Source organism: Hyla sarda, chromosome 1, assembly GCF_029499605.1.
Source record: "Hyla sarda isolate aHylSar1 chromosome 1, aHylSar1.hap1, whole genome shotgun sequence".
NCBI classification, from domain to species: domain Eukaryota; kingdom Metazoa; phylum Chordata; class Amphibia; order Anura; family Hylidae; genus Hyla; species Hyla sarda.
In genome coordinates, this window is record NC_079189.1 from 560,017,046 (window position 1) to 560,040,546 (window position 23,501).

The 23,501-nt window shown below is 46.4% G+C and overlaps 1 protein-coding gene across 2 annotated transcripts in view; it reads left to right on the forward strand.

Annotated features, from left to right (window-relative positions):
- Window positions 1–23,501, forward strand: part of NOL6 (nucleolar protein 6) — an 85,164-nt gene that overhangs the window by 32,335 nt on the left and 29,328 nt on the right. For both annotated transcript variants that reach the window (XM_056542715.1, XM_056542724.1), the window contains exons 14-19: window positions 1,185–1,333; window positions 3,236–3,311; window positions 3,415–3,552; window positions 9,742–9,859; window positions 19,947–20,101; window positions 20,370–20,533. In XM_056542715.1, coding sequence (XP_056398690.1) covers window positions 1,185–1,333; window positions 3,236–3,311; window positions 3,415–3,552; window positions 9,742–9,859; window positions 19,947–20,101; window positions 20,370–20,533 — 800 coding nt within the window. The remainder of the gene's footprint in view (window positions 1–1,184; window positions 1,334–3,235; window positions 3,312–3,414; window positions 3,553–9,741; window positions 9,860–19,946; window positions 20,102–20,369; window positions 20,534–23,501) is intronic.

Here is a 23,501-nt window from a genome sequence, read left to right on the forward strand (position 1 = left end):
CTAAGGGTGTAATCTTTGTAAAACTCTGATTTAGAGCTGTGTATTCTCCAGCTGTGTATTCTTCAACTCTTACAAAGCTACAGACAAAGGATGTGTGGGCATGCTGAGAGTTGTAGTTTTGCAACGGCTAAAGGCAATACTGATCTAACACAGTGCTTTATAAATACTGCAGCTCCAGCTGTTTCAATGCAAAACTTGCAAAACTACAACTCCCAGCATGCTTGAACAACCAAAGCTTTCTCTGACTCCTGAATGACAAAGAAGCTGATCAGACATTCAGAAGTCTGTGAAAGCTGAATGACACACACAGTGAAAGCTATGTTGATTAGCATCTATCTTTATTAGGAACAGATAGAAAATGTATTCATAAAAACTACTGTGTAGTGATTTGCACACTGCCCAGAGAGGAAAGGGTTACAGAGTGCAGTGATTTGCAGACTGCCAGGCTGCTCCCACTCAGAGCAGATGGACACACCCCCTCCAGAAGCCAAGAACACAAAGCAAGTGAGCAAGATATAAATGCTTTTTGTTACGGATATATAGGTCCTAGACACATTAAAATTATATGTACATGATCAGGATTAGGTACTGAGTAACATAAAATTATATGTAACTGATCAGGATTAGGTACTGAGTAGCATAAAATTATATGTATATGATAAGGGTTAGGATTTTATTTTGCATTATGACAGGTACACTTTAAGCTGTGATCATTTTCAACTGTTTAACTTGCTGTTTTAAGCTAGGATTTCTCCAGCTGCTGCACAACTACAAATCCCAGCATGCTGGGAGTTGTAGTTTTTCAACAGCTGGAGGCACCCTAGTTGGCAAACACTTGTTTAATCTCTAAAATGATTCTAGTTTATGTTGTACAGTATGTGGTATTAAAAGGCGTGTTGTCACACGGGGGCTTTGTCGTGGCGTCATGATATTCCGGCCCTGTAGTCGTGACCCGGCAGACTCTGAGGCTGCAGCGCTGTGTACAGCTCCCTGAGGTGGGTGCTGCATGTGAGATATTGGGGGTTCCCAGCGGCTGGACCCCCGCGATCAGACACCTTTTCCCCTATCCTTTGGATAGGGGATAAGATATCTTAGGTCCGGAGTACCCCTTTAAGTATTTATAAAGGTAATGAACTCATGAATAGATATGTGTATAATCTTCCCTCCACTTCCATTGTAACTAGGCTGCTGATTTCCGAAGTTTCTGGGGAGAAAAGTCTGAGCTGCGTCGGTTTCAGGACGCATCTATATGTGAGGCTGTTGTCTGGCCTGCAAGCAACCTGGAAGAAAAACGTGGTATTCCTGAACTTATCATAAGACACCTTCTCAGTCTGTGAGTGCTGCCATTTTGTTTCTATATAGATCAAGTGCACAAGAATATTCAGTGTTCCTTGGGTCTCTCATAGGGCATCCAAAGGCTTTCCTAACAATGACTTATCCTGGTGTTTGGGATCCCAGAAAAGTGGCTTTCAATTTTGGCTTCAGGACATTTCTATGCACTTATGCCTGGGGTTCCAGAAAAAGTAACACTTAGGCATATCCCGATACCAGTACTCCCCAATATCAATCATGTGTTATGTGACAGCAGAGGTGACGCTAGACTTTGTGAAGCTTTAGGCGAAAGTCCAACATGAGACCCTCACTGACACTCACATTAAGATATGCCCCCACTAGTTAGATAGGGAATCCACTCCCACCATTAGGTAGAAGCCCCCAGTAGGTAGGGAATCCCCGCTTTTAGATAGAATCTCCCCAGTTGTTGTTAGGTAATGCTCCCCTCCCCCCTTATAAGGTGGAAGCACCCAGTAGGTAGGTAGGAAGGGAATCCCAGGAGAGATCCCAGTAGGTAGGTAATCCCTCCATTAGGTAGAAGCCCCCAGTAAGCAGGAAGGGACTCCCCCTATTAGGTTGAACCCCCCCCCCCCAGTAGGTAGGTAATTCCCCCCTTCCCCCTCATTAGGTAGAAGCCCTTAGTTAGTAGGTAGGGAATCCCCCTATTAGGTATAACCCCTCAGTAGGTAAGTAATCCCCCTATTAGGTAGAAGCCCTCAGTATAAATGTAGGGAAAGCCCCCCCCCCCTTTTAGCTAGGAGTCCCCAGTAGTTAGGTACAGAATTCCCCCCCCCCCCCTATATTAGGGAGAAGCCTCCAGTTAGTAGGTAGGGAATCCCACTATTTAGATAGAATGGACAGAAGGCCTGCAGAGGAAAGATATGTAGTACAAGTTCCTGTGCAATATCAGTACCAGTATCTGTATCGGGACATCCCTAGTAACACTGATTCTTAGGGTCCCCAGGCATAACCACACTAACCCTTTACTATGGCCCCCAGTCATTATCACACTAACCCTTTTCTATGGCTCCCAGTGATTAGCACACTCACCCTTTACTATGGCTTCCAGTCATTAGCACACTAACCCTTTACTATGGCTCTCAGTCATTAGAACACTAAACCTTTACTATGGCGCCCAGTCATTAGCACACTTACCCTTTACTATGGCTTCCAGTCATTAGCACACTCACCCTTTACTATGGCTCCCAGTCATTAGCACACTCACCCTTTACTATGGCTCCCAGTCATTAGCACACTCACCCTTTACTATGGCTCCCAGTCATTAGCACACTCACCCTTTACTATGGCTCCCAGTCATTAGAACACTTACCCTTTACTATGTCTCCTAGTCATTAGCACACTCACCCTTTACTATGGCTTCCAGTCATTAGCACACTCACCCTTTACTATGGCTCCCAGTCATTAGCACACTCACCCTTTACTATGGCTCCCAGTCATTAACACACTCACCCTTTACTATGGCTCCCAGTCATTAGCACACTCACCCTTTACTATGGCTTCCAGTCATTAGTACATTCAGCCTTTACTATGGCTCCCAGTCATTAGTACATTCAGTCTTTACTATGGCCCCCAGTCATTAGAACACTTACCCTTTACTATGGCTCCCAGTCATTAGTACACTCACCCTTTACTATGGCTTCCAGTCATTAACACACTCACCCTTTACTATGGCTCCCAGTCATTAGCACACTCACCCTTTACTATGGCTTCCAGTCATTAGCACACTCACCCTTTACTGTGGCTCCCAGTCATTAGAACACTTACCCTTTACTATGGCTCCCAGTCATTAGCACACTCACCCTTTACTATGGCTTCCAGTCATTAGCACACTCCCAATAGAGAGGAGATTGATTTCCCCTGTTCTTTTCCCCCCCCGCCTTAGACATGCCAATGTTTCTGAAGCTGCCATCAGCTATTCTGGTAACCTCCTGGACTGTGTACTGAACAAGGGGAAGCAGGTGACTATATACTCCTTTACCATCTTGTCTGTGTCCTTCTTTTCTTTTCTTTAATGTTCCTTTTTGCTTCCTTAAAGTTGAAGAATTGTCTTGCATGTTTCAGGCAGGCACAGGAGAGGAACAGATGGTCTCCGTCATCCAGTCTTATGATGACCTAAGCAGGAAGCTGTGGAACCTGGAAAATCTTCCGCTCACGGTCACTGCAGTACAGGGAACGCACCCAGCGCTGCGCTACACAGATGTAAGCTCTAATCTTAGGTCCTCACATGTTCCCGACTATGCTGAGTTAAGGGCTCATTCGCACCACGGAATTGCTGGCAGATGTTCCTTGCTGATTCCGCCTTGCATCACAATCCTATTGACCTCAATGGGCATTCCATACTAGATAAAGAGCTAGATATGATATAGATTGATAGATGGCTATAGACAGATAGCTAGAAACAGATAGAGATTGATATAGGTGGATAGCTATGAGATATATAATTAGAGAGAGAGAGATAGCTATAGATAGAAATATTATCGTATAAAGCGGCACCTCCTCGTATCCAGATGGTTGGGTGCAAGCCCTTGAACCTCGGTGCTCCGGTCCTCTTTGAATATGAATGGATATAGGCAGCACACCAAAATAGATGAAAGAAATCAAGTGCTTTATTCCAAGGAAAATTAACAATGTTTCAGCGATCTCTCACCGCCATTTTCCATTTGAAAATGGTGGTGAGAGATCGCTGAAACGTTGTCAATTTTCCTTGGAATAAAGCACTTGATTTCTTTCATCTATTTTGGTGTGCTGCCTATATCCATTCACATAGATAGAAATAGCTATAGATATGTGTATGTGTGTATGTATATATATATATATATATATATATATATTTATATATGCATGTATATACATACATACCTCTGTGGGAATTTTTTATTGGTTCTCATCTCTCGGTCGCTCTTCATTGGGGGACACTATACCGATGGGTATATGCTCTTACCACTAGGAGGGGCTGACACTAGGAAAAAAAAAGTCAGCTCCTCCCTGGCAGGATATACCCGCCCACTGGAAGTGAGGTAATCAGTTTTATCTAGTGTCAGTAGGAGGCAAGAAACAGGTCTGGGAGCTCTCCAGACCTGGTCTTTTTTATTATTTTCTAGTAAGGGCTGTTTAGCTAGGTTTTTATCTCCCTTTTGTTTCCCTTTTTCAGGTGGGGGTTCAGGAGCATGGCGCTACCTGTTCCCCCATATGCGACAAAGGGGGATGGAACATAAGAGTATGGGCCGTCAACCCCTTATCGCCAATGGCCAGCTCCTGGAGGTTGTACACTTGCTCCTGCACTCCCCGCTATCTTAGCCTGGTATGATGCAACCATAAGCTGGTTGAAGTCTTCAGGGTGAGTATAAGAAGATGGAGCCGTGGGTGAGTATGTACTACAACCTGCCTTCCCCCTCTCCCTCCCTCTTGCTCATCCAGGTGTCCCCTTCCTCTCATATGCCCAGCTCCTCAGCTGCCATTACATGTGGCTGTGCTGGGCCGGACCCCTCATGGCCTCTGGTGCCATTCTGGAGGGGACAGTCCGGTGAACCTTCCCTTCCCCCTCTTCGGGCTATGGATCTCTACACATATAGCTGCAGGTAGCGGGTCTCCAGTCCCGCCTGGCTGACCACTTTCTCAGTGCGGGCACACCAGCCCGCTTACTCTTATCTGCTGCGGCCAGGTGCAATGTCCTGGTTGCGTTCTTACAGGCTTACCGGGGACTTACAGCTGCAGGTAGCGGGTCTCCGGTCCCAGGCTTACTCCTATCCTTTGCTGCCTGGCACAGTATCCTGGACGCATTCTTTTGCGGGTCTCCGGTCCCACGTGGCCGACTGCCCTCCCTTCAGTCACCCTACCCAGCCTGCCTTAGACTTTTTACATTGTCAGTTGAGGTATGCCCCTGGCATATCTATTTTCTGCAGGGTTTTCACTCTGTCAGGGAACATATGCACACCGACGTGGCGGGTTACTGACAGGGATTTCTCGATTCCTTGGAAACTGTCAGGGATATATTCAGTGTCTACCACTGAGTGCCATGCCATGTCATGCCTGTCATGCCCACGGCCGAATTCCAGTCCCTCCCTACTGAGGCAAGACACTGGTCGAGTTCCCTTGCAAGAGTTTTTTTTATTTTGCATTCCTGGCAGATGCTAAGGACACTCTGTCAGGTCCGCCGGTCACCCATCATGGGGGTGTTCTGACGTGTCATACAATATGATTCCCTCCTCTACAGGCTGCCGCATCCGCGGCTAGGGCTCTGGATCCCCCCCCCCCCCCCCCCCCCGTCTAATGCGAGGTCTCCTTGGAAGTGTCCCTGCGTGAGCATGGATTGGTCCTGATGTCGATATGCCGGACAGTAGTCTCGCCTGTCACTCATCTCTCAGCTACCCATACCCAGTAAGCCAGACAGTGGTCTGCTTGGTTTCCTCCACCACCTGCCACTCATCACACTGCTGATGTATCTGCGGCTGGAGTTCCGGTACCCCACTGCTGTGCGTGGTGTCCGAAAGAGTGACCCGTTGGATACTATGAACCCATACCAGTAAGCCAGACAGTGGTCTGCATGGTCTCCTCAGCTGCCTGTCACTCATCACTCAGCTGATGTATCTGAGGCTGGAGTTCAAGAACTCCACTGCTGTGGAGGTGTACGTAGACGTATCCCAGCGTGTCCTATGGACTCTTGATGGGGTACAGGGATGCATTCCGCGGCTCCTCAGCCTCCCCCGATCTCCCAAGATGGTGGGGATAATATCTAGGGCTCCTAGGCCTTCCCTCCCACATGCGGCAGTGGGGCACAGTGATCACCTATGGCTGTCCCCTTTTATCCAGCACCTGGAAATGTACTTGTTCAGCCAGACTTTTGTCTGCTGGGTCTCTTACATGGCCAGGTCGCTCATTAGTTCGTACTCCAATACCCCACTTTCTGTAGGGGGGTTCGATGGAGTGTTCCTGAGCATTCAGGAATCCTATACCAGTCAGCCGGACAGTTGTCTGCATGGTCTACTACTACTACGTCGGGTCCACTACTATACACTTCCCACGCTGTGGACGATAGTTCAGGTTATCCACTGCCAAGGTGTAGTTTCGAGTGAGTCTCCCCATGTTGCTCCATGGGCCCTATACAATACACCACATACTGGTTCGTGGGGTTCCCTCCTTTACCAGGTTCCTCCCTACATGCCTGCCGCTCTTTAGGCTGAAGGCTGGTAACCCACTTTCGGTGTGTGATTCTCTCTACTGCAACCGGTGTGGCCATGGTCCGTATGCCAGAAAGCCAGACTGTGTCTGCATGGTTTTCTACTCCGCCAGGTCACCTTCCCCATTCTTGCCGCTCCCGCGGTTACAGTCCGGTGACTTATTTTCAAGGTGAAGTTCCAAAGAATGTCTCGGGGTTTCATTGGATCTTTTATAATTGCCGGTCAGATTGTATCTGCATTTTCTTGCTCCACATACATCCTTCATCCCTTGTGTCTGCGACAGCAGTCCTGGTATGTGGCACCATTTGGAGTTAGGGTGTGGGCGTTTCCTGCAGGTTCCATCGGCTTTTGCAGAAAGAGCAGCACTCTATTCCCCTTTCTATGGGACAACGTTGGTCTGCTAGGGGCATGGTTGTGACACCATGCTGCTGGACTTTTGAATGGCTGGTTTCTTTCGCATCTGCAGTCTTGATACCCCTCTACTATCTTGCGCTAACCACATCTATGTCCCTACATACACTAGGCCATTCTGCACATGTAGAACCCACCTTCTCTTTTTTCTGTGGGGTGTGCCTCAGGCCTTTCTGTGACCTTGTTTCCACAGGTTTAGGCGGTTGAACTCCTCTGCTCTGGCATGGGGCATGATGGGGCGGCACAGTCGGTTCGGACCCCCCCCCCCCATGCCTCCAGGTATCTGTCCTGGGTTCCTGTGTAGGGTGGTTCAGACGCCGGCTCTGTTGCCTTAGGGAATGACCAGAATGGCTCTGTTGACGCCCTTCTGGTCCAGGGTTACACCACGTTGAGGTGTTCCACTTAATGCTTTGGGTGGGTGTGTGTGCTTCTTACTTCCATTCGTAGTCAGGACTCAAATTAGCTCCTCCATTCCTTGATATGCTGTTACACGGTTCCTGGGGAGTATGTCCACACAGTACTTTGCCCCCTTACCTTCAGGCGGCATTTCACTGCTCCTATAGTGCCTGGCGCACTTTGATCATTCCGCTTCCACAGGGAGTACTGGGATCAGGGAGCTTGGCATGGTCTGGGCCTGGGTTTCATGGCGACCACCCCTTGTTTTCCCCTCCTCTATATTGGTGAGTTATCTGGCTGGGACCTTGTTTTATGTTGAGGGCAATCAGCTGAGCTGCACACTGTTGCAGCCTGGCTCTCTCCCTGTTTCTTGGTTATCTACTGCTGCTCATACAGACTTGGCATTCTCTTCTGTTGGAAGAGTTTATGCACTCATGTATGGCTCAGCGACCGCCGATCTAGCACCGTCTGTTGTTTGGGTCTTGCCATTGCTCTCCTCCTCCCTCGGTGCAATCTACCTGGAGGGGTTTCTTCCTCCTTCCTTTTCAGTGTCAGTTGCGCTACACTGACACTACGGTCTTCTGGAGTAACCATCCCTTTTGTTTCCTCCTCTGTTCCTGTCCTGACGGGATGTTGCTTCGGGCCGCTCAGACCGCTGGGGTCCATGTCTGGTTAGTCTCCTTGTCTTGGACACTATCCTAGTATGCTGTGGCGTGTCTTCTTTTCTAGGTCGGCCCTTCTGGTTCTTTGGGCCTTAGTGATGGTTGTAGTCTCGGGCAGGTTAGCTTTCCTGCCCCGACTTCTCTGTCGTCCCATTTGTGGTGTGCTCTTTCTGTACCACACTCCTTCTTGTCTAAACGTAGCGTTTCGCGGAAGTTGGGTTTACTTACTCTACAGGTGTACGTCTTCCAGGCAACTCGGGAACCTCAGTTTCCCATGTTGGCCGCTCCAGAGTTTCGGGATGCTCATTTTGGCCATTTATTTTTATGTGTACGTCTTCCAGGTGACCAGGGTACCTCCAGTTCCCATGTTGGACACTCCGGTGTTCCGAGATGCCCCTTTTCAGGGCATTTTGCTCTCTTTTTTTTGCCTTATTCCTTCTGTCTCCTCCTTCGTGGGTCAATGTACTCCCGGGGCAGTGGGCGTTCCGGTCATCCGGATTATTCTACTCGAGCTTATTTCGCCTCCCAGGTGCTCGCGGTAGGCCCCTGGGACAGAGGCTTTTGGTCTGCAGCTGTTCTGGTCATCAATTTTCTGCACCAGGCCTCTCCACAGCCAGTCTCCATCCTTCGCTGCTCTCCCTGGCGTTTTTTTCCACCATGTTCTCTTGACTTGGTTGACTCTGGATGGAGTTCTCTTGTTTGTGCCATTTTCCATTTTTGTGTCCTAGCCGGTTTAGCCCTCTGTCTAGTTCTGTGTTCCTTGGGGTTGATTCCTACCTCCTCTCGGGTTGGTTCCGGCCCTTCTGGCTTCTTAGTTGACCTTTTCTTGTCTCTCTTTATGGACTGTGGCTTTGGAGTCTCTACTTAGATCGGTCTCTTCCTTGGCATCCTAGTCCTTCTCCATGGACGGGGGTTCTCCCGGGAGCTTAGTTTGTGGGCCTCGGTTGTCTCTGCCCTGGATCTCGTCCGCAGGCCTTACGATCGAGTGGGTTTGGTCTCTGGACTGATTCCCCTTTTGCTGTTGGTTGTTATTCCCTCCCTAGCGTACTGCTTTGGTACGTCCCATCAGTAACAGTGTCCCCTAATGAAGAGCAACCGAGAAAAGGAGATTTTCTTGTACACACCGTAAAATTTCTTTCTCCTAGCCTTCAATTGGGGTCACCGTACCTACCCATTTCTTCATTCTTTGTCTGGATTTTCTTATCCGTTTTTTTTTTTTTTTTATCTGGGATTCCTTTCTAGGGTCCTTCGGACTTATGTCTTTATTGGCTTCTCCTTCTGCTTTGTGACAACTGATTACCTCACTTCTAGTGGGCGGGTATATCCTAGTTATAGTTATATATTTCCTAGTTTCAGTGCCTCCTAGTGGCAAGAGCATATACCCATCAGTATAGGTGTCTCCCAATAAAGGCTACGAGAAAGAGATTTTATGGTGAGTACAAAAAAATCTGCATGCTGGGAGTTGTAGTTTTAAAACATTGTTGATACATTGTATTGTATCGAATCCCAACCACTGTGCCACCGATTGTTGCAAAACTACAACTCCCAGCATGTCCGGACAGCCTTTGACAGTCCGGACATTCTGGGAGCTGTAGTTTTGCAACAACCAGAGGCAGACTGGTTGGGAAAACACTGCAGTAGCACATAGATGATGTCTTTATACTGTGATATGTGATGATGTACATGGGTCTCTACTGGTAGCTACACAGCATTCACCCATAGATCATCCTTTTGTGTACTAGGTGTTTCCTCCTTTCCCGGTGAAGCCAGAGTGGTCATGTTATAAGAAATCTGCTGACAAGAACAGTCTCATCCCTTCTCTATTCAAGCCTAGCCCAGCCTATGTATCTCCTATAAAAGGTAAGTGGTCTGCTGTAATCCTAAAATACAGAGTGTAATGTGTATTGGGATATGTCTGTCCATGCACGCACATTCTGGGAGCAAAATTCAAAGTGCCACTGTTGTGTGTTTTTATTTTTTTATTTTTAAACTTTTGATGTGACATAGAGACGTCAAAAGTTTTGATCGGTCCGGGTCTGACTAGTGACACTCCCACCGATTACTAGATATAGCCTGGCGAAATGCTCAGCTAAGTCTCTTCGCCATGTCTTCGCTGCAGGTGATGGGCTCTATAGACTTTCTATAGAATCCGTCTCGAACAGTAAGAAGGTGACGGTAAGAACAAGTGCTCAAATGAGCTTTTCTCTTAGCTTCTTCTAGCGAACAGTGGAGGTCTCGGCACCCTCTGACCAATCAAAACTTTTGAGGTGTCTCTATGATAGTAAAACTTTAAATGCAGCACTAGTGGTGATTCGGATATAAAAAATTGTGTCTAAGGGGGAGATTTATCAAAGCTGTGCAAAGGAAAAGTTGTCCAGTTGCCCATAGCAACTCATCAGATCGCTTCTTTCATTTTGCAGAGACCTTGTTAAAAATGGAAGAAGCGATCTGATTGGTTGCTATGGGCAACTGGGAAACTTTTCCTTTGCACAGGTTTTGATAAATCTCCCCCTTAGTGTAGTGAAAGATAACGTATCCCCTATCCAAAGCATAGTGGATAAGTTATAGATCGCATGGGGTCCGAAGGCTGGGACCCCCCACGATCTCCTGGACGGGGTCCGGCAGTCTGCTGGAAGGGGGCGTGCCGACCCCCCTGCATGGAGCTGCGGCTGACATGCCCCCTCTATGTATCCCATAGAGAGAAGTTATTTTTCACTGCTCTACTCCTTTAACCCCTTAAGGACCCAGCCAGTTTTCACTGTAGGACACTACAGCCAGTTTTTGCACATCTGACCACTGTCACTTTAAACATTAATAACTCTGGGATGCTTTTACCTTTCATTCTGATTCCGAGATTGTTTTTTCGTGACATATTCTACTTTATGTTAGTGGTAAAATTTTGTTGATACTTGCAACATTTCTTGATGAAAAAATAGAAAATGTAGCATTTTTTTTTTTACTTTGAAGCTCTCTGCTTATAAGGAAAATGAATATTCCAAATAAATTATATATTGATTCACATATACAATATGTCTACTTTATTTTTCCATCATAAAGTTGACATGTTTTTACTTTTGAAAGACACCAGAGGGCTTCAGAGTATAACAGCAATTTTCCAATTTTTCACAAAATTTTCAAAATCGACATTTTTCAGGGACCAGTTATGTTTTGAAGGGCCTTCTTATTAGAAATACCCCACAAATGACCCTATTATAAAAACTGCACCCCTCAAAGTATTCAAAATGACATTCAAAAGGTTTTTTTAACCCTTTAGGTGTTTCACAGGAATAACAGCAAATTGAAGGAGAAAATTCAAAATCTTCATTTTTTACACTGGCATGTTCTTGTAGACCCAGTTATTGAATTTTTACAAGGGGTAAAAGGAGAGAAATCTTCCTAAAATGTGTAGCCCAATTTCTCTCGAGTAAGAAAATGCCTCATGTGTATGTCAAGTGTTCGGCGGGCGCAGTAGAGGGCTCAAAAGGGAAGGAGCGACAGTGGGATTTTGGAGAGTGAGTTTTTCTGAAATGGTTTTTGGGGGGCATGTCGCATTTAGGAAGCCCCTATGGTGCCAGAACAGCAAAAAAAAAAAAAACACATGGCATACTATTTTGGAAACTACACCCCTCAAGGCACGTAACAAGGGGTCCACTGAGCCTTAACACCCCACAGGTTTTTGTTTTTTTTTCACTAAAATGCTAGTTTTCCCTCAAATATTTTTTTTTTTACAAGGGATAATAGGACAAAATGACCCCCAAAATTTGTAACCCCATCTCTTCTGAGTATGGAAATACCCCATGTTAGGACGTAAAATGCTTTGCGGGCAAACTACAATGCTCAGAAAAGAAGGAGTCACATTTAGCTTTTGAAAAGCAAAATTTAATGAAATGGTTTTGGGGGGGCATGTCCCATTTATGAAGCCACTATGGTTCCAGGACAGCAAAAAAAAAAAAACCCACATGGCATACTATTTTGGAAACTACATCCCTCAAGGCACGTAACAAGGGGTCCAGAGAGCCTTAACACCCCACAGGTGTTTGACGACTGTTCGTGAAAGTTGGACGTGTAAATTATTTAATTTTTTTTCACTAAAATGCTAGTTTTCCCTCAAATGTAAAATTTTTACAAGGAGTAATAGGACAAAATGCCCCACAAAATTTGAAACCCCATCTCTTCTGAGTATGGAAATAGCGCATGTGTGGACGTCAAGTGCTCTGCTGGCGCACTACAATGCTCAGAAGAGAAGGAACGCCATTGAGCCTTTGAGAAAAAAATTGTTTGGAATGGAAGTCAGGGGCCATGTGCGTTTACAAAGCCCCCCGTGGTGCCAGAACAGTGGACCCCCCCCACATGTGACCCTATTTTGGAAACTACACCCCTCACAGAATTTAATAAGGGGTGCAGTGAGTATTTACATTTTTCATTTTCACGGACCACTGTTCCAAAAATCGGTCAGACACCTGTGGGGCGTAAATGCTCACTGTACCCCTTATTACATTACGTGAGGGGTGTAGTTTCCAAAATGGGGTCACATGTGGGTATTTATTTTTTTGCGTTTACGTCAGAACCGCTGTAAAATCAGCCACCCCTGAGCCTTGTTGTGCGTCCGCAGAGCATTTTACTCCCACATATGGGGTATTTCTGTACTCAGGAGAAATTGCTTTACACATTTTGGGGGTCTTTTTTTCCTTTTAATTCTTGTGAAAATAAAAAGTATGGGGCAACACCAGCATGTTAGTGTAATTTTTTTTTATTTTTATTACATTAACAAGCTGTTGTAGCCCCCAACTTTTCCTTTTCATAAGGGGTAAAAGGAGAAAAAGCCCCCCAAAATTTGTAACGCAATTTCTCCCGAGTACGGAGATACCACATATGTGGCCCTAAACTGTTTCCTTGAAATACGACAGGGCTCTGAAGTGAGAGAGCGCCATGCGCATTTGAGGACTAAATTAGGGTTTGCATAGGGGTGGACTCAAGTGTCCACAAGGCCTACGGACGAGCCCTCCAGGAGTAGACACACTAGGCCCAGAAATTGAACTCCCGGAAGATCTCCCGTCAAAGGAGATGCACTAGGACGTCAAAGGAAAGGGCCGTCCTCTGTAGAGACCTAGGACACCCGGGTCATATAGGGAGACAAGAAACCACAGGAAACAAAGAGATGGAATCCTGCTCTGGAGAGGCCCGGAGCATGAGAGCAAGGACCTGAACAGCCGCAGACAAAGAACCCCTATCCCATGGGCCCGCCATGAGCACCCAGAAGGCGAAATAGCCATACTGGTGTAATGCGGTTAACCTAAACGCCCTCCAACTCTGGAGGACATGGACCCCGAAGGAAGAAAGGAGCGGAAAACACCCTGAAAAGGGGGGCATCTCGGATACCGGAGAGACCAACAAGTAAACTGGAGACGTAGAGTCACCTGGAAGACGAACTGAAGAGTAAGGAAAACGGACGTCTGCGAAAAACTCTCTGGTCGACGAACTTCCGTGAAGGAGTGCGGAACAGAAAGACCGCCCCGATTAATGGGATCGCAAAGGAGTCTTGGCCGGATCACTACACATGCCCAAGACTTGAACCATCACCAAGGCCCCAGGAACCGAAAGAGCCACCAGAAAAGAAGGTACGCCACAGCTTCCTGGGACAGAGTCCAAGTCAAGGAGACCAACCAATCCTGGACCCCGGTGGTCCAAGCGGACCAGAGCACTCAGAAGAAACATCCTGCCAGAATGTGGATGGAGGAAGAAACAAATGACAACCTAGCTGGGCACAGGAAGGATGACTCCAGAAGACTTTGGTGACTGTGCAGTACAACTGACACAGACAAAAGGGAAAAAACACACCCTTCCAGGGAGATTGTACCAGCTCCTCAACAGAGGAGAGAGCCAAGCTGCGTGAGCAGCTGTAGATAACCAAAAAGCAGAGAGAGAGCCAGGCTGCGATGGTGGACAGCGAGCACACAAGCCTAGACAGGAAAAGGCTCTGTTGAATGCTCTCAGAAAAAAAAACAAGGGCCCTGACAGATACTCCACCTATATATTGGAGACAGCGAGATGGCATCATCTTGAAGTTAGAAAAAAATTCAACAAAATAGTCCCTCCAGAGGAGGGAAAACAAGGGAAAACAAAGGTGGTCGAGATGAAAACAGACCCATGCCAAACACCCTGATCCCCGTATACCCTGTGGAAAGGAGAATGGCAAGGCGCAGTATGAGCAGGGAAATGCTGCCCCACAGGTACGGAACAAGTACTGGGTGGACGGAGCCCTCAGGCCCCAACGGAATCCTGTACACTGGAGCTGGGCAAAAACGACAAGAAGTGTTGAGAGCCGTTCCAGAGAGTGACGAGTAGGTGCCTGAGTCACCCCAGAGAGAAACCCCGGAAAACACATCTGGAGGCATAGGGAGGGACTGAACTGACTGTCGCCCCAGCAGGCCCCATGTCAGAACAGAAGTGCTCAACCGTCGCAGAACTGCGGAAACAACATTAGCGGAAGCCTCGAGGCACACCCCACCGAACAAAAGGAAGGTGGGCCCTACACCTACAGGGCGGTCCTAGCATAAGTAGGAACACAGAAATGGGTACCCTACAATAGCAGTGGGGTACTAAAACTGTGGACACAAAAGAACCGCAGACATCCAAGGGACCAGCAGGAAGAGAGGTATGCCTCTAGCAGACCAACAGCAACCTAAAAAAGGAGAACAGAGTGATGCTGCACAGTGTGACTTACAGGTAGAAAGGGTCCCAAGAACTAGGACCTGCGGAACTCTGCGGAACTACACCTGGAAAGAGAGACACCGTACTGCAGCCTCCGCAGCAGCGGCAGAAACTGGGGAGGTGGCCAGGTGGATTACAACCCCATGCAGACACAGTCTAACTATGTGCCAAAGGGACCGTGGCCATGCCGGGTCCCGCACACGGAAACACACAGTGAAGTGAGATAGCAGCCTGTCAACAGAGCAGCAGGTAGCAGAGAGGGAACTGGCCAAGTAGGTAACCCTGTAAACCAGTATGTGGAGCAATGTATAAGGCCCATGGGTAACATGGGGAGACTCGCTCGAAACGACAACATGGTAGTGAGTAACCTGAACTACCGTCCATGTGATGAAAATGTATGGTACTTGACCCGACATAGTAAGTCATGCAGAAACCTGTCTGATTGGCAGGTATAGGATTCCTGAGCACCCAGGGTCACTCCAATCAACCTCCATGAAAAGCGTGGCACTGGAGTGCGGCCTAACCAAAGGGCTACCCAGTGGTGTAGGAACCCCAACAGACGAAGATTGTCCGGCAGGAATCAATCCCGAATACTTGCAGGGACCCTGCTTCAGATCCCTCACCCAGCAGTGAAGGTAGAGGAAAACCTGGCTACTTCCGCGGCAGCCGAGAGGTCAGAGACCTATGGCGGCGGAACCAGTGTAGACAACAGTCTGACTGAACAAGAACACCCCAGGTGTCTGGCGAAAAGGGAACAATCAGACAGGCGATAACTGTGCCCCTTTGTCATAGGTGGGAGGGCTTGGAGACCGAGAAACCCTGCCCCCTGGGAAATATAGGGGGCAGAGGAGCAGTGGAATGCATCCCTGACATCCCATTTAGTGTCTCTGGGACACGCAGGGTGAGTTCTACGTATATCGCGCACAGAAGAGGGGTACTGGAACTCCAGTAGCAAATACATTGGCCGTGCGCCGTGTGACAGGCGGCTGAAGAAAAAATGCAGACAACTGTCTGGCTTACTAGTATGGACCCACAGTGGACAGCGAGTCATTCCGTCGGCACCTCGCACAGCGGTGATCAGGACATCAGTCGCAGATACAAAAGCCGTGAGATGTATGACAGGCAATGTAGTAAACCAAGCAGACCGCTCACAAGTAGTGAGATACCGGAACTCCAGATGCAGATACACCAGCCGTTTGATGTATAACAGGCGGTGTAGACCACTGTCTGGCTTACTGGTATGGGTCCATAGTAGACAACGATTTATCCCATCGGCACCTTGCCCAATAGTGAGGCACCGGATCTCCATCCGCAGATACATAAGTCGTTTGATGTATGACAGGTGGTGTAGGCAACCATGCAGACCACTGTCTGGCTTACTGGTATGGTCCATAGTAGACATGGGGACGCTCCGTCAGACACCTCCAACAGTAGTGAGGTACCGGAACTGCAACCGCAGATACAGCAGCCGATGATGTATGACAGGCGGTGTATTGGGCCCTCGCACCAGCAGTGGGGTACAGAGTGTGAGCCGCGGACATGGCAACCGTGAAAAGAGGAGCAGGCGAGACTACTGTCTGCCATAATGATATCAAGTCTAATCCATGCCACGCAGGAATATTCCCCTGAGGACCGTGTGCTGGATGAGGGGATCCGTAGTACTAGCCGCGTATGCAATAGCCTGTGGAGAAGGGAAACCCACAGCATGACATGGATGGATGGCTAGCAGACCTGACCGATGAGGAATCTTGAAAGAAACCTGAGCGTCTGCCAGGAACGCAAAAGAACTTGCTCATTGTATGGCACTCAGTGGTGGAAGGGCACATATGGCTGGAACATGACTCCCGACTCCAAGGAAACTTGAGTCCCTGGTAACAACCTGCCACGGTGGTTTTCATGTGCTCCATGAAGTGAGCAACAATAGAAATCACACTGTAATACAAGTGTTGGCAACAAGAGGGAGCCAAATACCACCAAATGGTCTGAGTGATCAAGAAATATGTACTTTTTTTTTATTTTTATTTTTATGCTTTAAAAATATAAAATAAATGTCTGATATTATACATTAAAATATGGACTCTAGCCTTCCACAATAACTTGGAAGGGGACATTGGGCGCAGGGCACCCCGCAAAGTGCTGCCCATAAGCGGCAGACAGTAAGCCCCTGGAGGAGCGACAGCTCCTAGCAGTGTGCTATCGGGGCAATAGCGGGCCGGACCACAAGCTCCCGCCTGGCTGCTGCTACGGGAGCCAAGTACCGTTGCCCACGCCGACCCCCGCAACAGGGAAGGAGGGCGGGACAATAACCTCCAGCAGCGTGTGAGCCGGAGAGGAGGAGCACTGATCTCCCAGCTCGCACGCTGAATCGGGGAAGAGAAGACTAAGAAGGGCGGAGCTATCTTCACCTAAGATGTCTTCAGCCAGTCTTATGGATACCTGCATCACGTCATTCTGCTACAGTCCAAGACGGGCAGGGAAAATAGGGGGACCTGGACCCAAGGTGTGACCCCTAGGTGCTGGCCATTGGCGGGAAGGGGTTAACGGTGCATTTGTATGTTATGTCCTGTGCCCCTTAGCCGCATGTTGGCGGGAAGGGGTTAACGGTGCATTTGTATTTTATGTCCCTTGCCCCTTAGCCGCATATGGGGGAACAGGTAGCGCCATGCTCCTTAACCCCCACCTGAAAAAAAGGAAACAAAAGGTAGTAAATAATCTAACTAGACAGCCCTTACTAGAAAATAATAAGCTCCCAGACCTGTGTCTTGCCTCCTACTGACACTAGTTAAAACTGATTACCTTACTGCAGGTGAGCGGGTATATCCTGCCAGGGAGGAGCCAACTTTTTTTCCTAGTGTCAGCGCCTTCTAGTGGCAAGAGCATATACCCATCAGTAAGGTGTCCCCCAATGAAGAGCGACCGAGAAAAATCCATTTTATAACTTTTGGGGGCTTCCCTTTCTATGCAGTACATTTTTCGGTAAAAATTATACCTTATCTTTATTCTGTAGGTCCATATGATTAAAATGGTACCCTACTTATTTTAGGTTTGATTTTGTCGCACTTCTGGAAAAATCATAACTACATGCAGGAAAATGTATACGTTTAAAATTGTCATCTTCTGACCTCTATAACTTTTTTATTTTTCCACGTACTGGGTGGTATGAGGGCTCATTTTTTGCATTGTGCTCTGAAGTTTTTACCGGTATGATTTTTGTTTTGATCAGACTTTTTGATCGCTTTTTCTTCATTTTTTATGGTATAAAAAGTGACCAAAAAGATGCTATTTGGGACTTTGGAATTTTTTTGCGCGTACACCATTGACCGTGCGGTTTAACTAACAATATATTTTTATAGTTCGGACATTTACACCATGTGGCGATACCACATATGTTTATTTTTATTTTTATTTACACTGTTTTTTTTTTTCTTTTTATGGGAAAAGGGGGTTATTCAAACTTTTATTAGGGAAGGGGTTAAATGATCTTTATTAACTTTTTTTTAAAACTTTATAGTCCCCATAGGGGACTATAACATGCAGTACATTGATTCAATACACTGAACAATGCCTTTGCATTGCAATGCATTGATCAGTGTTATCGGCGGTTGATTGCTCAAGCCTGGGATTCAGGCTTGGAGCAATCAATCACCGATCGGATGTGCAAGAGGAAGGAAAGGCACCCTCCTGCTGCGTCCTAGCTGATCGGGACATTGCGATTTTACCGCGATGGTCCCGATCAGCCGGGAAACTTTCACTTTAGACCCGGCGATCAACTTTGATTGCCGGGTCTAAAGAGTTAATGCCGGACATCTGCTGGAACGGCGATGTCCGGCATTATCCACGGGTCCTGGCTGCTGATAGCGAACCGTGCTTTATAACCCTCCCATGCCGCAGCGCCGTATTAACCCGGTGTTTTGCGGCAAGGGGTTAAAGGGGTACTCTGGTGGAAAACATTTTTTTTTTTTAGGTCTTTATAAGTCAACTGGTTCCAGAAAGTTAAAGAGATTTATAAATTACTTCTATTAAAAAATCCAGTACTTTTTAGCAGCTGTATGCTACAGAGAAAATTCTGTTCTTTTTAAATTTCTTATTTTGTTTTGTCCACAGTGCTCTCTGCTGACACCTCTGTCCATGTCAGGAACTGTCCAGAGCAGCATAGCTTTGCAATGGGGATTTTCTCCTGCTCTGGACAGTTCCTGATACGGGCATCAGGTGTCAGCAGAGAGCAGTGTGGACAAGACAAAAAAAGAAATGAAAAAAGAACAGAATTTCCTCTGTAGTATACAGCTGCTAAAATGTACAGAAAGGGTCAAGATTTTTTAATAGAAGTAATTTACAAAAAAAAAAAAAAATTCCACCGGAGTACCCCTTTAAGCAAAGGTATTCACCATCATGTATAACATATGTAATATTGTGACCCTCACTGGGGGTTTTAGGGTTTACAGGCTCCGTATAGTAGTCTGTTGTACAGACTTGCATTGCAGCAGATTGTAATATAGTGTTGGCTTTTTGTGATGGTTTATAACTCCTAGACAACACAAAGGGTATACATGTATGCCCCTTGCCATCTGAGACTTAACGCGTCAAGGCGCGAATGTACTCCCTGGAGCATTAAAGGGTTCGTCCAGGAATAGAAAACTTGAGCTAATATCTTCCAAAAAAGCGCCACTCCTTTCCTCAGGTTGTGTGTGGCATTGTAGCCCAGTTCCATTGCAGTGAATGGAGACAAGTTGCAATACCACACACAACCTGAGGACAGGAATGGCGCTGTTTTTGGAAGAAATTAGCAGCTCAGGGCCTGACGCTGAAAAATACTTTTGACATGTCACAGAGACATGTGAAAAGTTTTGATCAGTCAGGGTCTCAATAACAAGACCCACACTGATCTGGAGAACGAGTAGCATGCTTTACTTCTGCCTCTCAGCTGTCTTTGTCTTGCTGCTCCATTTTAAGTCTATGGGGCAGCGAGAGAACTAAAAGCGGTCTACTGCGCTTTCATACCAGCTCGTTCACCTGATCGGTATGGGTCTCAGCACTCAGACCCCCGACTGATCAAAACTTTTAACATGTCTCTGTGACATGTTAAGAGTCGTTTTAACCCCTAGAGGACACAAGGGCCTACATGTACGTGCCTGTACCCGCTCCCCTTCTATGACTGGGAGCGGGCGCAAAGTTAATGCAAACTATATATTCATAGTGATTATCTATATTTTCTTCTTTCTTTTTTTTTCTCTTGCAGTGATTTGTCATATGGAAGGAAGCGGAAAGTGGCCTCAAGCTAAAGACGCCATTAAACGTGTGAAGGCCGCCTTCCAGATTCGTTTGGCAGAGCTCTTGAAAGAGCAGCATGACTTCCTATGCAAACCCACCGCTACGTATACCGATGTCTACAAGGTCAGTCTTCTCCCTACCATGTGCCATGTTGTCCCCCTGCCCCTTTCTCAGTCTATATGTCTTCCTATAGATCAGTGTTTCCCAATCAGTATGTCTCCAGCTGTTGCAAAACTGCAACTCCCAGCATGCCCGGACAGCCTTTGGCTGTTCGGGCATGCTGGCAGTTGTAGTTTTGCAACAGCTGGAGGTACACTGGTTGAAAAAAAGAAAAACTAACTGCTCGAGATGGTTATTGCTTTATGTGTGATCCCTTTTTAATTTTCTCAAGGATGGCTACGTTTTCCGCCTTCAAGTGGCGTATCACAGAGAGCCGCAGTTCATAAAGGAGTTTATTGGTCCAGACAAAATCCTGAAGTCGCGAGACACAGAAGAATCACTTAAGCTTGAGCTTGAAACCATTCACCTGCCTCATCTGACAAGCACGCTACATGGGTGAGCACTGGGACACTGAACCATTTATGTTTGTATATTGATGATTAAGAGATTTCAGAGGATTGTCTAGACATGATGGAATTGAAGCAAACCCTCAGCTGTGAGAAATAATAGATTAGGGGGCACTCAACTTATTTTAGTTAAAGGAGTACTCCAGGATATAAAAACGTAAACTTAGTGTCAGATTGCCGGGAGTCTGACCACTGGGCCCCCTTGCGATCGACTGTACGGGACCCTGACTCTACTCCTCAATGGGGCGTGTTTCACCGCTGCATGAAGCCGCAGCCGACATGTCCCCTCAAAGCAGCTCGATGGGAGACCCAGAGGGCTGTGCTGAGCAATCTCTGGCTCTCCCATAGAGCTGCATTGAGGCGGCGTGTTGGTCGCTGCTTCGTGCAGTGGTTGACGCACTTAATTTTTGAGGGAAATTGCACAGGGTGGGGGTGGGTTAGTGGTTGGGTGGATTGGGGGGGGGTGTGAGTAGTCAGAGGCCGAACCCCACACGATCTGACACTTACAGTCATGGCCGTAAATGTTGGCACCCCTGAAATTTTTCTAGAAAATTAAGTATTTCTCACAGAAAAGGATTGCAGTAACACTTGTTTTACTATACACATGTTTATTCCCTTTGTGTGTATTGGAACTAAACCAAAAAAAGGAGGGAAAAAAGCAAATTGTCACACCAAACTCCAAAAAGATTTTCAAGCATGTGATGCTCCTTTGAACTCACCTGGGGCAAGTAACAGGTGTGGGCAATATAAAAATCACACCTGAAAGCAGATAAAAAGGAGAGGAGTTCACTTAGTCTTTGCATTGTGTGTCTGTGTGTGCGCCACACTTAGCAGGGAAAACAGAAAGAGGAGAAGAGAACTGTCTGAGGACTTGAGAACCAAAATTTTGGAAAAATATCAACGATCTCAAGGTTACAAGTCCATCTCCAGATATCTAGATTTGCCTTTGTCCACAGTGCGCAACATTATCAAGAAGTTTGCAACCCATGGCACTGTAGCTAATCTCCCTGGGAGTGGACGGAAGAGAAAAATTTATGAAAGGTCTCAAGTCAGGATAGTCCGGATGGTGGATAAGCAGCCCCAAACAAGTTCCAAAGATATTAAAGCTGTCCTGCAGGCTCAGGGAGCATCAGTGTCAGCACGAACTATCTATCGACATATAAATAAAAGGTAATGCTATGGCAGGAGACCAAGGAGGACCCCACTGCTGACACAGATACATAAAAAAGCAAGACTTTTTTTTTGCCAAAATGAAATTGAGTAAGCCAAAATCCTCCTGGGAAAACGTCTTGTAGACAGATGAGACCAAGATAGAGCTTTTTGGTAAAGCACATCATTCTACTGTTTACCAAAAACGGAATGAGGCCTACAAAGGAAATAAAAAACAGTAGTTACAGTGAAATATGGTTCAATGATGTTTTGGGGTTGTTTGGCTGCCTCTGGCACTGGGTGCCTTGAATGTGTGCAAGGCATCATGAAATCTGAGGATTACCAATGAATTTTGGGTCGCACTCTACAGCCCAGTGTCAGAAAGCTGGGTGTCTGAGATCTTGGGTCTTCCACTAATAAATATACGGGCTCCCTGTGCATAGGGTACACGTGGTCACTTGAGTGCTCCGTACTCAGAAACAATGCATTCAATAACCAAGGAGAGTGCCACACACGTTTTAAATGCAGCTTTGATTTTTCTTTATGTATATATTCAGCAGATATACAATTTTCAAAAATATTCACCCATGTGCACAAATAAATCAGTAGCGTCCAGCGGGAGACATCTTTCAGCTCATCAGGTTTTCTTGACTTTTATAACCTGTGTACAGCCATCTCCTACACCAGCAGGTGAGTAAGTCCATGCAACGTTTCGAAGGAAACACCTTCTTTGTCCAGCATGATGTGAAAAATGCCCATCACCACATTAAATACATTTACATTCTCGCGAGAACTTAATTCTACAGCGGAAATACAAAAATTACAAAATACGTATCAAAAGGTATCAAAAGAAGTTAAAATCACATAAAAACAAAACAGTATAGCTAAAGTGTACGCTTAGTTATAAAAATACATTAAAGTTGCAGATCTCATTATTCCCATCCGGTTTTAACGTGCCCAGTTTTTGTATCCAGCGCACCACGTTCCTCAGTAATTTCGTTTTTATCTGTTCTTTATTCTCACCCTCTATGTTTTCAAGTATCTGCAATCTAAGTTCATTGACATTGTGTCTATATTCTGAAAAGTTTCTGGGTACACTTGTTTAAAATTTTTCTTTATTTGCCACACTGTCTTCGCTCTTATTCACATTATCCTGTTCTTTTCTGTACGTTCTAATAGAACTCTTATGTTCATTTATTCTCTGTTTAATGCTCCTTGTGGTTTGGCCAACATAGCCCTTCCCACATGGGCATTTAAGAAAATAAATCACCTGTGTGCTGTTACAGGAATGCCAGCCTTTGATTGGGATCCTAGTCCCTTTCATAGGATGGACAACGACATCTCCTTTTATAATCGCATTACAATTTTGGCATGACAGGCAGGCAAATGTGCCTGACTGCCTAGCTTTCAAAAAACTCTGTTCGCTAACTTGCTTCTTGGTTTGTAATTTTTGTATTTCCGCTGTAGAATTAAGATCTCGCGAGAATGTAAACGTATTTAATGTGGTGATGGGCGTTTTTCACATCATGCTGGGCAAAGAAGGTGTTTCCTTCGAAACGTTGCATGGATTTACTCACCTGCTGGTGTAGGAGATGGCTGTACACAGGTTATAAAAGTCAAGAAAACCTGATGAGCTGAAAGATGTCTCCCGTTGGACGCTACTGATTTATTTGTGCACATGGGTGAATATTTTTGAAAATTGTATATCTGCTGAATATATACATAAAGAAAAATCAAAGCTGCATTTAAAACGTGTGTCGCACTCTCCTTGGTTATTAAATCTTGGGTCTTCCAGCAGGACAATGACC